This window comes from Chlorocebus sabaeus, chromosome 19 (assembly GCF_047675955.1).
Source record: "Chlorocebus sabaeus isolate Y175 chromosome 19, mChlSab1.0.hap1, whole genome shotgun sequence".
Lineage (NCBI taxonomy): Eukaryota > Metazoa > Chordata > Mammalia > Primates > Cercopithecidae > Chlorocebus > Chlorocebus sabaeus.
The window spans coordinates 21,973,024-21,989,548 of NC_132922.1; the positions used below are offsets into that span (position 1 = coordinate 21,973,024).

At 47.5% G+C, this 16,525-nt stretch overlaps 1 protein-coding gene and 1 pseudogene across 1 annotated transcript in view; one reads left to right on the top strand and one right to left on the bottom strand.

Annotated features, from left to right (window-relative positions):
- The window catches only part of ZNRF3 (zinc and ring finger 3), a 175,023-nt gene extending 171,641 nt beyond the window's left edge, over positions 1-3,382 (bottom strand). The window contains 1 exon segment of the mRNA XM_007975274.3: positions 2,878-3,382. Coding sequence (XP_007973465.3) covers positions 2,878-3,177 — 300 coding nt within the window. The 5' untranslated portion in view covers positions 3,178-3,382.
- Positions 3,383-7,802: 4,420 nt separating this feature from the next.
- Positions 7,803-8,248, top strand: LOC103223126 (small ribosomal subunit protein uS12-like; annotated as a pseudogene).
- Positions 8,249-16,525: the final 8,277 nt, after the last annotated feature.

Consider the following 16,525-nt stretch of genomic DNA (forward strand, 5'->3'; position numbering starts at 1 on the left):
TGTCCAGGTTGGAGTACAGTGGTGTAATCATGGCTCACTGCAACCTCAGCCTCCCAGGCTGAAGCAATCCTCCCACCTCAGCCTCCCAAGTAGCTGGGACTACAGGTGCATGCCACCACACTGGGTTTTGTGTGTGTGTGTGTGTGTGTGTGTAGAGACCAGGTCTAACTGTGTTGCCCAGGCTAGTCTCGAACTCCTAGGCTCAAGCAATCCTCCTGCCTCAGCCTCCCAAAATGCTGGGACTACAGGCATCAGCCACCATGCCCGGCTACTGTTTTCTTTTAAGATAGTAAATAAAAGGAAGTTTTGAAAAGTTCAATGAGATTGTGTCACCAGGGCACAATGAAAGCCTCAAAGAAAGACAAGAAGTTACAATGAGCAAGAGTTAAGATTCAAACTATTCTTGAAGACTGTGGACAAAATGTTTGGGAATCTTCAGCACAGCATCATCTCTAAAGCCTATAAAGGTTTTTCAAGATAGTCAACAAAAGGAGGTATTTTTAAAGAGTAAATAAAAGGAGGTTTTGAAAAGGTCAGGTTACTTAGAAAACATGATTAATCCAAAGCTGGACACCAATTTATTCCTTCTGCTTTCTCATTTCTCACCAAAAGAAAACGTTATATTCCCTCTCAGCGGCCCTAAAACATCAGCCTTCCTTACAAAAAAGTTTTTCAGGGCTGCCAGACAAGGTCCACACCAGTTCCTTCAATCAAACAGTATTTGCAGAACTCATAAAAGCACGCTAGCCTTTGTACACACACATCCCTGAAAGCCACACTGCACTCTGTCCGCAGAAACAGGGAGGTTCAACAAGTCAGCCACCACAATAAAGTTACTAAAGATACGAGGTGCACCATGAAATGACTATTCAGACAGCTCAGATAAACTCACCAACATTACTGCAGCTATAAGGGAATTAAGGACACCTATTAGTGATTGCTTAACAGGTAAACTTATTAAATACCATTTAAGTCACTTTTCTTAGCAACTATTGACTGTTTTTTTTTTGTTGTTTTTTTTTTTTTTTTTTTTTTTGGCTAGGCTAATGGACTACAAAAGAGTTAGATAAGCACTTCAAAAAGTTTCAGAAGAGAATAGATTCCTTCTGCCAAATTCACATATTATCTCTCTACTCACAAGGATAAAATAGTTACAAATGGTGTTTAAACTGCTAATTTTGTATTAAATGGTGAACCCAAGATTATCTCCAAAGCATAACACTCCTCATAATGGATAGCTTGCTCACCAAACTACTGTTGAGAAAGAGTGACACTTTAAAACACTGCAGATAGAAACTGCAAACTTCAAAAGTCTCCTTCAAAAAGTCAAGTGCCACGCTAAAGCGTCTTTTTTTTATATATATAAGGTTGTAAATCGAACATTTCAAAAACCATCAGGGCACAATGAAAGCCTCAAAGAAAGACAAGAAGTTGCAAGGAGCAAGACTTAAATGTTTAGGAATCTTCAGCAAAGCATCATCTCTAAAACTTATGAAGATCATAATTACAACATTTTTTTAAGTCCAAAAGCATTAACATAGTCAAAGGGCTCAATGAAGGAGTTTCCTCTTCTATTTACCCCACAGAAGTTTTCAGATGGGGCTAAGAGCCCGGTAAGGCAATGCTGCTGATTAATCGCTTGGGCCTGGGTGCCTCCTCCAGCTTTGTAAGGGCACATCTCTACGGAGTCAAGCTGCACAGCTCTCTCTGTCCTATGAAGGCAGGGCTTTGAGTCTGCACCCAAGGAGGGAAAAGGACACCTCGGAACAGACTGTCTACGCTGTGGGCTGCTATGCAGTCATTCCATGCAGTCCCTTTCTTTTCATTCATAACTCACCCAAGAGTAAAGCACAGAAGGCCCACAAAGCTTAGGCCCTGCAGACATCCGATCACCCCAAAAGTTCAAAGACAAGCCAACCTTTACAAATCGCCCCCATCCGAGGCGCGCATATTAACTGCTATAAGTGCGCTGGCCGTCTAGTAACAAGTTGATAAAACCATGGCCAAGGAAGCGGGAAGACATCCACCCAGCTAACCGTCCGCAGAAGCTTCAGTTGAGAGTCCCTCCTCCAAAGAGTAGGCACAGCTTAAAGCTCTCCCTAGCCAGCTTCCTTCGGAATGCAGATCTCTTTCACTTGGTCCAAGGTGGAGGCCCTGTCAGTGAGAGACCCCATCTCCCCATCTGCAGGCCCTTCGCATTAGTCTTTGGCCGAGGGACGGGCAGGCAGTATCCCTCCTACCCTCTGTAATGCGAGGCACGCAGAGAGGGCTGCCTTCCGTTGCCACTCCAGGGAACCCCCATCCCCATTCCTCGACCAGCTCCGCCTCCTCCCCTGCCTGCTGCTGCTTGTCCAGAGCCCCGCAGAAGGGTCAGCGGCGCCCAGGTGAGGCGGGCGGCAGGTTCCGGGGAAGAACCCAATGTTGTGCAGCCCTTCAGACAAACCTAGCCGCACCCAAAAAGAACATGCATGGATGGAAAGCAAAGCCTGCAACCTGAAACAAGCCACCCCATCCCTCATCACTTGTCTTTCCAAAGTTGACATTCAACAGGTAGTTCCCGGGACTTCCACCTGAGGCAGACCTAAACACCCAACCGGCCAAGGGGGCCGCCCCAGCGTGGGTGCCGGGCCCAGGATCCCCCTCCCGCCCCGGGGCTCACAGGAGCTCTAGCCCCCACGTGCGCTCGACCCCCGCGGCTGCGCCCCGGAGGCCGCGTCCCGCCCGCCTGCCCGCCCGCAAGGGAAGGATGCCGCCGGCCTCACGGCCACCCCTCCCGCCCGCCCGCCAGTCAGGCAGCCCGCGGCGGGGTCGGCGGGCGCAGCCCCCGGAGCCATCTTGTGGCGGCGGCGGCGCGGGGCCCGGGCGGCGGGCAGCTACCTGCACGATCTCGCCCTCGGCGCTGAGCGTGGCCCCGGCCCGCGAGAAGCGGCCCGTGAGGCCGGTGGTGTAGGTGGTGTAGTCGCCGCTTGGGCTCGACTCGAACAGCACCACCTCCACGAACGCCGTCTCCTTGGCCCGCGCCGCGCCGGGCCCCGCGGCCGCCAGCAGCAGCCCGAGCAGCAGCGGCAGCGGCGGCGGCGGCGGCAGGCGGCTGCACCGGAGGCCGCGGGGGCGGCGGCGGAGGCGGCGGCGGCAGCGGCCCGGGGCCCCTGGGCGCCCGCCCGAGCGCGGCCTCATGGTCCTGCAGCGGGAGGGCGCGGAGGGCGGGCGCGGCCGGGCATAGTCGCGGGCCGGCTGAGGACCGAACGCGGGCGGACGCCTCACAGCCCCATCGCGGCGGCGGCGGCGGCTTTGTGGGTCGCAGGCTCAGCTCGGCTCCCCCGGCCGTCGCGCCGCGGCCCTTTCATCTGCTCCACGTGAGGGGTTATCCCCGCCCCGGCAGCGTCGTGACCCGCTCTCCCCTCCCTCCCCGCCCTCGGCCTCCGCCACCGCCGCCGCCGTGGGGAGTGAGAAGGCGGGGCAGGCGCGCCTGAGGCGAGAGGCGGGGCCCGAAGGCCGAGAACGCCCCGCCCCTCCCCGCCCCGACATCTATCTGTGCTCCGCCCCTTTATTCTCGCTCCGCCCCATCATCCCAGCTCCGCCCCCCGCCCGCGGTCTGCGCTCCGCCTCGTCGTCCTCGCTCCGCCCCCGCCCGTCGTCTTGCTCCACCCCATTATTCTCGCCCCGCCCCCCGCCGGTCGTCTCTACTCCGCCCCTTCGGCCTCGCTCCGCCCCTTCGGCCGCGCTCCGCCCCCGCTGCGCTCCGCCCCCCACGGCAGACATTACTCCTCGCGGTTGCTAGAGTTCGGCGGGAACTGGGACCGCAACCTGCTCCGGGCGATGCGCGTCCTCTCTGGAGGCGCCACGCGTCCTGGTCGGGTGCAGGAGTTAGGGCCATTTGGTCTTGAAAGGCCTCGTCCTTCCTGATTCCCCTGCCCCAATTCACAGTTCCCAGGAAGCTTGATCGCCCGCTCTGGGTTCTCCATTCCCACCCCCACCTCCAGGATCGAACGGGGAAGGCCGGGATGGTCGGGACAGTTTGCAGCTTGGGTCGTGTCCAGTTCTTGCACAGGTGTCGCCTAGACAGCTTCTCTCTCTGAAGTCTGTACTGAAGGAGCTGGGGAAGACCTTGAGGACCTTCTGATGGAGTCATCTTTCTGCAGCCCCAGAGACTGTAATTCAGACACCGTCCCCAAAAGAAGTCTGAAAACTTTGAGTCTCGCCACGTGCAGGCCAGAGGAGTCCCAACACCATTATCACCGTCTATGCACAGGCTGCTGGCTGCCAAACTAACATATCTAAGGCACGTGCTCAAGGGCTCAGAGGTTCCCACTCACCCAGAAAATAAACTTTTAATTCCCTGCCCCTTTTTGGAACATGCCTTTTCCTTCCTCATCTAGTCCTCTGAGAATTGAACCCCTCCTTCAAAAGCCAGATCCAATTCCCACTTCCTCCGTGGAGTCTTCCTTCCCTGGCCAGAATAGCTTTGTTCAGATATTTGCAAATATTTGGTTAGGATGAATCTGCTTCTACTTGCTACCACACCCAAAATGTTAAAAAGACAAAAAGAAAGAAAGAAAACTCATTGAGAATTTTCTTGAGTAAACAACTTACCAAGGTTACATTTTAAAGCTGAAAAAAAAATCTAATGTGTAACAGAAAACACACTTGAGAAAAATCCACAGATCTGTATTACCACATTTGGACCACCCAGAGCTTCCACTCAGCAGGGAGGCACCTGGGAAAGCAGTACTCTGGAGGGAGGTGGCTTTTTAGTTTCTCCAAAACCGAGCCTAACCAGTGCTAACTGCAACTGGGCACCATCGGTCCTGACAATGACCCCCACAAGGTCTTTTTATTTTTTCATTTAGATACAGGGTCTCCCTCTGTCGCACAGGCTGGCATGCAGTGGTCTGATCACAGCTCACTGTGCCCAAGTATCAAACTCCTGTACCCAAGTATTCTCCCAGCTCAACCTCCTGAGTAGCTGGGACTACAGGTGCCACATACCCAGCCTCCATCCAGTTCTTAATTAAGGGGGAGGGCAAATCTCTATAGCTCATGGATGACATTTTGCAATATTTAAAATTCAAAGACACCCACCACCAACTGATAAATGGATAACCAAATGTGGTCTATCCATGCAATGAGATATTATCTATCAAGAAATGAAATACTGGCCGGGCACAGTGGCTCACGTCTGTAATCCCAGCACTTTGGGAAGCCAAGGCAGGCTGATCACCTGAGGTCAGGAGTTTGAGACCAGCCTGGCCAACATGGTGAAATCCTGTCTCTACTAAAAATACAAAAATTAGCTGGGTATGGTGGCAGGCGCCTTAATGCGAGCTACTTGGGAGGCAGAGCCAGAATCATTTGAACCTGGGAGGCGGAGTTTGCAGTGAGCTGAGATCCAAACCTGGGGGACAAGAACGAGACTTCTTTCAAAAAAAAAAAAAAGAAATGAAACACTTGGCTGGGCACAGTGACTCACACCTGTAATCCCAGCACTTTGGGAGGCCAAGGCTGGTGGATCACCTGAGATCAGGATTTTGAGACCAGCCTGGCCAACATGGCAAAAACCTGTCTCTACTAAAATTACAAAAATTAGCTGGGCATGGTGGCATGTGCCTGTAATCCCAGCTACTCAGGAGTCTGAGGCAGGAGAATCCCTTGAACCGGGAAGGCAGAGGTTGCAGTGAGCCAAGATCACACCACTGCACTGTAGCCTGGGCGACAGAGTGAGACTCTATCTCAAAAAAAGAAAAAGAAAAAGAAAAAGAAAAGAAAATGAAATACATGCTACAACATGGATGAACCTTGAAAACATTATGCTAAGTGAAAGAAGCCAGACCCAAAAGCCCACATACTCTATGATTCCATTTATATGAAATGCCCAAAACAGGCAAATCTATAGAGACAGAAAGTAGATTAGTGGTTGCCAGGGGATGGGGGAAGGCACGAATGGGTAGTGAGTGCTAATGGGTTTCTTTGGATAGTGATGAAAATATTCTGGAATTAGATAATGGTGACGGTTGCACAACTCTGTAAATATACTAAAAACAACTAAATCGTACACTTTTAAAGGGTCAATGTTATGGCATATGAATTTTTTCTTCTTTTAGAAACAGGGTCTCACTGTCAGGAGAGTGCAGTGGCGCCATCACGGCTCACTGCAGCCTTCACCTCCTGGGCTCAAGTGATCTTTCAGCCTCAGCCTCATGAGTAGCTGGGACTACAGGTACACACCACCACACCAAGCTAAATTTTTAATTTTTTATTTTTATTTGTAAGGACAGGGTCTAGTTTTATTGCCCACATTGGACTCAAACTCCTGAGCTCAAGCAATTCTCCCGCCTGAGTCTCTCAAAGTGCTGGGATTAACAGGCATGAGCCACCACACCTGGCTGGTATGATTTATATCTCAAAATAGCTGTTAAAAAATATTTCCATCTGGGCATGGTGGCTCACGCCTGTAATCCCAGCACTTTGGGAGACTGAGGCAAGCAGATCACTCGGCCTCAGGAGTTTGAGACCAGCCTGGCCAACAGTGAAACCCTGTCTCTACTAAAAATACAAAAACTAGTCGGCTGTGGTGGTGCACGCCTGTAGTCTCAGCTACTTGGGAGGCTGAGGTAGAGGTTGCAGTGAGCTGAGATTGAGCCGCTGCACTCCAGCCTGGATGACAGAGCTAGACTCTGTCTCCAAAAAAAAAAAAAAAAAAAAAAAAAAATTCTGTCTTTAGTGGTATTTTCATGCAAACACACACACACAGGATACAGCATAAGGATATCCTCTGCTCTTTGAAGTCTCAGCGCACATTTCACACCCTCAACAGGGACTACCCTGGCAATGCTATTTTAAACTGCATTGTGCCCCCTGTCATCCACTTCTATCCTCCCTTGGCCTGCCTTCCCCTACCCCTGTGGCATTTATCATCTTCTAACATACTAAATAATTTGCATATTTATTTTTGTCTGTCCTCCACACCCCACATGCACACTTACCAGAGAACAAGCTCTCTAATGACAGAGATCTTTGTCTTGCTCAGTGACTTAGGCCGAGGCTGCCTGACCCAAAGTACACACTCAATAAATACTTGTTGCATGAATTAATGACTAAATGAATGAGTGATAACCTCATCAATGTGTATTCCTCCCATTTTGCAAACATTTGGGGCAGCTTTTTAACAGCTGCATTGGAGCATTGGGCTTCATGGGACCAAAATAAATTCTGAGTGTGAAGAAGAATGAACATCCTTTCCTCAAGAAATGCAATGCAAACCCACACAAGGGTCAGAAAACAAACCAGTTTTGATTTTTTAAAGTCTGCTTAAAGAAAGATATGAGGCCGGGCACAATGCCTCATGCCCACAATCCCAGCACTTTGGGAGACCAAGGAGGGTGGATCACTTGAGGCCAGGAGTTCGAGACCAGTTTGGCCAACATGGCGAAACTCCATCTCTACTAAAAATACAAAAAAGTTAGCCAGGTGTGGTGGCACATGCCTATAGTCCCAGCTGCTTGGGAGACTGAGACAGGAGAATCGCTTGAACCCAGGAGTCAGAAGTTACAGTGAGCCAAGATCGTGCCAGTGCACTCCAGCCTGGGCAACAGAGTGAGACTCTATCTCAAAAAAAAAGAAAGAGAGAAAAGGAAAGATATGAAAGCTGGGCACTGTGGCATGTGCCTATAATCCCTGCTACTCAGGAGACTGAGGTCGCAGGATCCCTCGAGCACAGGTGTTCAAATCCAGCCTGGGCAACATGGCAAGACCCCATCTCTCAAGAAGAAAAAGGAAAAAGGGAGGCCCGTGGCACCGACAGGATGGGCAAGTGTCGTGGACTTCGTACTGCTAGGAAGCTCCACAGTCACCGATGAGACCAGAAGTGGCATGATAAACAGTACAAGAAAGCCCATTTGGGCACAGCCCTGAAGGCCAACCCTTTTGGAGGTGCTTCTCATGCAAAAGGAATCATGCTGGAAAAAGTAGGAGTTGAAGCCACACAGCCAAATTCTACCATTAGGAAGTGTGTCAGGGTCCAGCTGATCAAGAATGGCAAGAAAATCACAGCCTTTGTACCCAATGACGGTTGCTTGAACTTTATTGAGGAAAATGATGAAGTTCTGGTTGCTGGATCTGGTCGCAAAGGTCATGCTGTTGGTGATATTCCTGGAGTCCGCTTTAAGGTTGTCAAAGTAGCCAATGTGTCTTTTTGGCCCTATATAAAGGAAAGAAGGAAAGACCAAGATCATAAATTTTAATGGTGAAAACACTGTAGTAATAAATTTTCATATGCCAAAAAAAAAAAAGAAAAAAAGAAAAGGAAAAAGGGCCTGGACAACATAAAGTGACCCCCATCTCTACAAAAAAAAAAAAAAAAAAAAATAGCCAAGCATGGTGGTGGGCACCTGTGGTTCCAGCTACTTGTGAGGGTAAGGTAGGAGGATCTCTTGAACCCAGGAGGTGGAGGCTGCAGTGAGCTAAGATCGTGCCACTGCACTCCAGACTGTGCAACAGAGCAAGACTCTGTCTCAGAGAGAGAAAGAGAGACATAGGCTTAATAAGACGTAGTTCAGCAACACAGAGGTAGCATGATTCATCTTTTAGCAGTGTGAAGCTGTTCAGAAAGGAAATATTCACTGAGTAATGAAGTTTCACCAAAATCTGGCAGGCAACAAGGGGAGATAGAAAATAACTTCAAATAAGAGATAAGAGCCATCAGCTAGGACACAGAAGGGATCCACAAGCTGGATCAAGTGATAGAAGTGAAGCACATTCATTATCTTGTGTGGCACATCCCTAGCAGATCATCCTGGGCGTAATTTAACTTATTCCTTTTCTTGCTTATCAGACACAGCTCAGAAGAAAATAACTGAGAACAGGTGCATCAGCATTGGTTAAAGCTGCCAAACCTTTGGCAAATCTCACTGACTTAGGCCAAAAACTACATAAAGCTTCAGGAAATGTTCTACCAGCAAAGTTCTATTTATATGACTAAGTAGGGAGTTCAGGGATTTCAAATTCATAAACATATGATTTAGTACCTAAAGAGACTGTATCTGTGCTAAATAAACACAGATGTATATGGTATTCTACAACAGAAGAGGGGTGGGTGAGTAGACAACAGATACATGAAGGTTTGCAAATATTACCTATATATGGAAGGAGACATCAGAAACTAATAAATGGTTGTCTTGGGAGAGGGATCTTGGTGACTGGGAGGCAAGGAATAAAGGGAAACTTCCTTTTTCCTGAAAAGTCGGCCCTCCATTTCTGTGAGTTCTGCATTCATGGATTCAACGAGCCATGAATAGAAACTATTCAGGAAAAAAGGGCCAGGCACGGTGGTTCACACATGTAATCCCAGCACTTTGGGAGACTGAGGTGGGCAGATCACGAGGTCAGGAGATCAAGACCATCCTAGTTAACATGGTGAAACCCCCATCTCTACTAAAAATACAAGAAAATTAGCCGGGCGTGGTGGCGGGCGCCTGTAGTCCCAGCCACTCGGGAGGCTGAGGCAGGAGAATGGCGTGAACCCGGGAGGCGAAGCTTGCAGTGAGCCAAGATCGCGCCACTGCACTCCAGCCTGGGAGACAGAGTGAAACTCCATCTCAAAATAAATAAATAAATAAATAAATAAATAAATAAATAAATAAATAAAAATAAGGTGGCCGGGCACAGTGGCTCACCCCTGTCATCTCAGCACTTTGGGAGGCCGAGAAGGGCAGATCATGAGGTCAGGAGTTTGAGACCATCCTGGCTAACATGGGGAAAACCTGTCTCTATTAAAAATACAAAAAATTAGCCAGGCGTGGTGGTGGGCGCCTGTAGTCCCAGCTACTCAGGAGGCTGAGGCAGGAGAATCACTTGAACCCAGGATTTGGAGGTTGCAGTAAGCCGAGTTCACACCACTGCACTGCTGCTTGGGTGACAGAGCAAGACTCCGTCTCAAAATAAATAAATAAAGTATACAGGAAATGTGTATAGGTTATATGCGAACTGTACACTATTTGTTTTTTTTTTAGAAATTGTTCAAGTGATTCTCCTGCCTCAGTCTCCTGAGTAGCTGGGATTACAGGCTCCTGCCACCACGCCCAGCTAATTTTTTTTCTATTTTTAGTAGAGACGGGGTTTCATTATGTTGGCCGGGCCAGTCTTGAACTCCTGACCCCGTGTGATCTGCCCGCCTCACCCTCCCAAAGTGCTGGGATTACAGGAGTGAGCCACCGCGCCTGGCTACTGTATACCATTTTATATAAAGGATTTGAACATCGTCGGATTTTGGTATCTGCAGAATGTCCTGGAACCAATCCCCCATGGATACCAAGGGACAACTGTATATCCTTTGTACCTAGTGAAGTTTGCTTCACATGCATTTTATTACATTTTCAAAAGTAATAAAAATAAATAAAAAGACTAACATGCTAAATCAACTGATTATAACATTCATTTCCTATATGCAAATAGATTCAATAAACTGTATTGAACACCCATGAGTACCACTGGAATATGGAAACAGATTGGCCTGTAGTTATGGAAGATGTCACCACTGAGGAAAGCTGAGACAGAAGCCCTATGTACTATTTCTGCAACTTCTAATTATTTAAAAATAAAAACTAAATTTAAAAAATGGGGCCGGGCGTCAGGCGCGGTGGCTCACGCCTGTAATCCCAGCACCTTGGGAGGCCGAGGTGGCTGGATCACAAGGTCAGGAGATCGAGACCATCCTGGCTAACACGGTGAAACCCCGTCTCTACTAAAAATACGAAAAATTAGCTGGGCGTGGTAGCGAGCGCCTGTAGTCCCAGCTACCCGGGAGGCTGAGGCAGGAGAATGGCGTGAACCCGAGAGGCGGAGCTTGCAGTGAGCCGAGATCGCGCCACTGCACTCCAGCCTGGGCAACAGAGCTAGACTCTGTCTCAAAAAAAAAAAAAAAAAAAAAATGGGGCCGGGCGCAGTGGCTCATACCTGTTACCCTGGCACTTTGGGAGGCTGAGGTGGGTGGATTGCAAAGTCAGGGGATCAAGACCATCCTGGCTAACACAGTGAAACTCCGTCTCTTCAAAAAAAATACAAAAATCTTAGCCAGGCATGGTAGCAGGCACCTGTAGTCCCAGCTGCCAGTTACTTGGGAAGCTGAGGCAGGATAATGGTGTGAATGCGGGAGGCGGAGGTTGCAGTGAGCCGAGATCGCGCCACTGCACTCCAGCCTGGGCGACAGAGCAAGACTCCGTCTCAAAAAACAAACAAACAAACAAACATGGCCAGGGCGGTGGCTTACATCTGAAATCCCAGTACTTTGGGAGGCCAAGGCGAGTGAATCACTTGAGGTCAGCAGTTTGTGCCTCACCTGGCCAACATGCTAAAACCCCATCTCTACTTAAAAAATTAAAAAATTAGCCAGGCGTGGTGGCATGTGCCTGTAGTCCCAGCTACTCAGGTGGCCAAGGCAGGAGAATTGCCTGGAAGGCAGAGGTTGCATTGAGTCGAGATCATGCAAATGCACTCCAGCCTGCGCGACTGAACAAGACTCCATCTCAAGAAAAAACAACAACAAAAAAAGCTAAATTTAAAAAATGGATTAACCAGTCTCTGTATTCAAGTAGTTCCTTTCTTTTTTCATTTATTCCTTCCATCCGGAAACATTTATTACTATATGGGACAGATGAAGAAGTCAATAAAAGATTTTAATAAAATATAAGTACACATTAACATTTTACAAAATAATTTTTTTTTTTTTTTTTTTTGAGGCAGAGTCTCTCTCTGTCGCCCAGGCTGGAGTGCAGTGACCGGATCTCAGCTCACTGTAAGCTCCGCCTCCCAGGTTTACGCCATTCTCCTGCCTCAGCCTCCCGAGTAGCTGGGACTACAGGCGCCCGCCACCTCGCCCGGCTAATTTTTTGTATTTTTTAGTAGAGACGGGGTTTCACCGTGTTAGCCAGGATGGTCTCGATCTCCTAACCTCGTGATCCGCCCGTCTCGGCCTCCCAAAGTGCTGGGATTACAGGCTTGAGCCACCGCGCCCGGCCTTTTTTTTTTTTTTTTTTTTTTTTTGAGACGGAGTCTTGCTCTGTTGCCCGGGCTGGAGTACAGTGGCCGGATCTCAGCTCACTGCAAGCTCCGCCTCCCGGGTTTATGCCATTCTCCTGCCTCAGCCTCCCAAGTAGCGGGGACTACAGGCGCCCGCCACCTCGCCCGGCTAGTTTTTTGTGTTTTTAGTAGAGACAGGGTTTCACTGTGTTAGCCAGGATGGTCTCGATCTCCTGACCTCGTGATCCGCCCGTCTCGGCCTCCCAAAGTGCTGGGATTACAGGCTTGAGCCACCGCGCCCGGCCTTACAAAATAATTTTAAGACTTTGAATCTTATGTTGCTTCTTTCAGGTGATCCAGATGTACGACATGCTAGCATTCTTCCACAGTATTTATATCTATTTCTGGAAACTTTCATTTATTGTATTTAAACATCATATAATTCTCTTGAAAGGCACAATAGATGTTATATAGACAAGTAGCGGCAGTTCTTTCAAAACTCTTAGAAGTATCTCTTTGGCCTTTGAAGTATGCCATCAATCTATGTCTACTTTGAGCCTTGAGGCAGAAAGCCAATCTAGGCCCCAACTCATCAGTAGTTTAAACCTTGCTTCAACCTGCCCCTGATTTGCAATGGCTGCCCAACCGGGAGTCACAAACTCCAAGAGTGCTCCAGGGGCCAGGCAGGGAATGTGACTGAGTGAAGTGGGCCAAATGTAAGCAAAAATAACCAGCAAATGAGATGGTAAATGACAACAGTGTTTCAAATGGGAACACCCTTGGGAGTGGTGGCCTGGGGAATGCATGGCCAGTCCAGAGGGCCACTCCAGCATGTCACTGCTATGGGGAATGTGGAACCAAGATGCACAAATCTGATTTGTTCAAAAGAAGTAAAAAATCTTATTTGTAGCATCTCCTAGTTTTTAAATGTTCGCAATAGATTTTCTGTTTTTCTTTCTGAGACGGAGTCTTGCTCTGTTGCCCATGCTGGAGTGCGGTGGCACAATCTTGGCTCACTGCAGCCTCTGCCTCCTGGGTTCCAGCGATTCTCCTGCCTCAGCCTCCTGGGTAGCTGGGATTACAGGTGCACGCCACCATGTCTGGCTAATTTTGTATGTTTAGTAGAGATGGGGTTTCGCCGTGTTGGCCAGACTGGTCTCGAACTCCTGACCTCAGGTGATCCACCCGCCTTGGCCTCTCAAAGAGCTAGGATTACATGCGTGAGCCACCGTGCCTGGCCTAAATGTTCGTGATAGATTTTTAAAGATTAGTATTGCTGTGGAGCTAAATGAATACATCTATAGGCCATTTTTGACTCAAGAGACACAGAAGAGAAATTAGACAAAGTAGACACTGATTGGACCAAGTGGTAAAATGATCACTTCTAAGCTATTAAGGTGAGGAAAAGGAAGAAGTTCCAAGACCTCAGAAGTATAAATACTGCACTATATATAGGACACAGTTGTATTCGTGGGCAGCACCCTTGACCACAAGAGGCATCTGTCTTCAGGGTGCAGCATTTAATTGAAGTGGAAATGTAATCATATGCCTACTTGGCCAAGAAAGGCTGATGATGGATGAGGGATCATTAGACCTTCAAAAGATAGGGAAGTCAGGTTGCTTTTACACTGATCATATCTCTATTTGAAGATAAAGAAAAAAGGATCGGGAGAAAACATCAGAAAGAAATAAAGACCAATTACTTATGTCAAACAATATCAGACAGGAAAGCTTACCACAGAGGTGAGTTAACAGGAAAGAAGATAGTTTGGGTGAGAATACACAGTCCATTCACTGTGAGTGGGAAACAACATCAGCTTGTAGGGAGATAGTAATGAACAGGAATTACTGACTCAACATCCCTTCCTTAGGGTATCATGCCTTCCTAGCCCATGCTATCTCTGGGGGGCTGTCAATCACAGAGCTCAGCATCCCGACATAAGTGGGCATGTGACTCAGACTAGCCAATCAAAGCACTGCACTCCCCTAACTACAAGCATTGGTTCAGAAGTGGGCATGTGACCAAGGTAGGACCAATTAGAATCTTCCCTGAAATAGGATCTATGGCAATTTGGGAGAGAGATCTTTCTTCTCCTCTGGCGTCTCAAACTGTAAGGATTATGTAAACTTAAACTGTGACTTTTTTCCTCACCCGCATAGAAAATGCTGCTATCGCTGCTGTTGCTGCTGCAGGAAAAAGGAGCAGAGACAAGCTGAGATGAGATAAATAAGAAGAGGAAGGGTACTGGTTGCATCCATTTAGCACTTGGATCCATCCCTGTAACTAAAGACTCCTGACAAATGCAGCAGTAAAGCTGACTAGTTCAGTGACTAGCAGCAGCGATAAGAGGTAGACACTCACATACAACATATGCACCAACAAACCAAAGAAACTGAGATTGAGGTGGATCAAGAAACCCAAACTTTCTAAAAGCGGTTGAACCAAACGTAGTTTCACTTTTCAATCTCTGGTATGTACCTCTCAAAAAATATTTTGCAAATCAAGGAAAATGAAAAGGATTCCAAAGCCAGAAACCTAAAATAAAGAAGTGCTCTATGTATTAATTAAGTGAATGAATGAAAAAATACTCAGACTAGAGTTCCTTATCATTTATTGTTATTTTTATTTTACTTTTCCTGAAACAGAGTTTCACTGTATTGCCCAGGCTGGAGTGCATTGATCATAGCTCATTATAACTCCAAACTTCTGGGCTCGAGCAATCCTCCCACCTTAGCCTCCTGAGTAATTAGAACGACTGACACGCACCACCACACCTGGTTAACTTTTGTTTTGTTGTTTTTGTTTTGTTTTTGAGACAGAGTCTCACTCTTTTGCCCAGGCTGGAGTGCAGTGGTGCAACCCAGGTTCAAGCAATTCTCCTGCCTCAGCCTCCTGATTAACTGGGATTACAGGTGTGCGCCACCACATCCAGCTAATTTTTGTATTTTTAGTAGGGATGGGGTTCCACCATGTTGGCCAAGCTGGTCTTGAACTCCTGACCTCAAGTGATTCACTCGCCTGGGCCTTTCAATGTGCTGGGATTATAGGCGTGAGTCAACATGCGTGGCCTGTTTTTGTAGAGACAGGATCTTGCTTTGTTGCCCAGGCTGGTCAAACTCCTGGCTTCAAGTGATCCTCCCACCTCAGCCTCCCAAAGTGCCAGGATTACATGCCTGAGCCATCATGTACAGCCTCCTTATCATTTCAATTGAGGGCACTTGGAAGAAATAACTCACAACACAGAAGATGACAAATCTGTCATCACCAAATGTGACATGGAATTCAAATAAGCCTCACGTTTTGTTGCTGAAAGACACCTTAGGGATCAGAAAACCGAGACCTAGAACCTACAATAAGCTAATAGATCAATAAAAGTACACAGCATGGAGGTGCCCAGCTTCCTACATGGTCTCATTTATACACAGGTGCTATCTGGCAACAATTAAATACTGAGCACAGACATGATGTGGAAGAGAGATATCCCACAACATTGCCTTCTTCGCTCGTGTATTTGGGGCACTGGCTTGCAGCAGTGCAGCAGTATATGTATATATACTATATACATATATACAGTGTGTATGTGTGTGTGTATATATATATTGAGATACGTGTGTGTATATATATGTGTGTATATATATATAGCCTCCCAAGTAGCTGGGACTACAGGCGCCCGCCACCACGCCCAGCTAATTTTTTGTATTTTTTTTTTTTTTTCTTTTTTAGTAAAGACAGTTTCACTGTGTTAGCCAGGATGGGCTCGATCTCCTGACCTCGTGATCCACCTGCCTCAGCCTCCCAAAGTACTGGGATTACAGGCGTGAGTCACCGCACCTGGCCTGTAGGTTATTTTCAAAGTCCTAGTTTTCATTCTGGATGGTGGGATCATGGGTCTTTATTATTTTACTAAAACTCATTAACTGGCCGGGAGCGGTGGCTCACGCCTGTAATCCCAGCACTTTCAGAGGCCAAGGCAGGCGGATCCTGTGAGGTTAGGAGTTCGAGACCAGCCTGGCCAACATGGTGAAACCCAATCTCTACTAAAAATACCAAAAATTACAGGCGTGAGCCACCGCGCCTGGCCCTGTTTCACTTTTCACTGTTGCACAATATTCTGGTAATGGATATAACATAATTTAAATTTTTAAAAATTTTATCTTGGAAAATTTCAAACATATTCAAAAGAGTGAATGGAACTGGATGAGCCCAGTTTCACTAATTATTAAAATCTGGCCAGTCTTGCTTCAGCTTTTCCCCCATACTGTCTCCCTCCCTCCCCCTCTGCATTATTTTAAAGCAAATGTAGGCTATCACTTCAGTTATCTATAACTCCTTCTCTGTTGGTGGATGCAGATTGTTTCCACTCTTTGGCTTCTACAAACACTGCTGCAATGAATGACCTTGAAAATACAGTGAAATTATATATTTTCTTAAATATATATGAACTCCATATATATGTATACAAATATATATGTTTTTTTCCTGGGATGGTATAGAAGAAACTTATCAGAATTA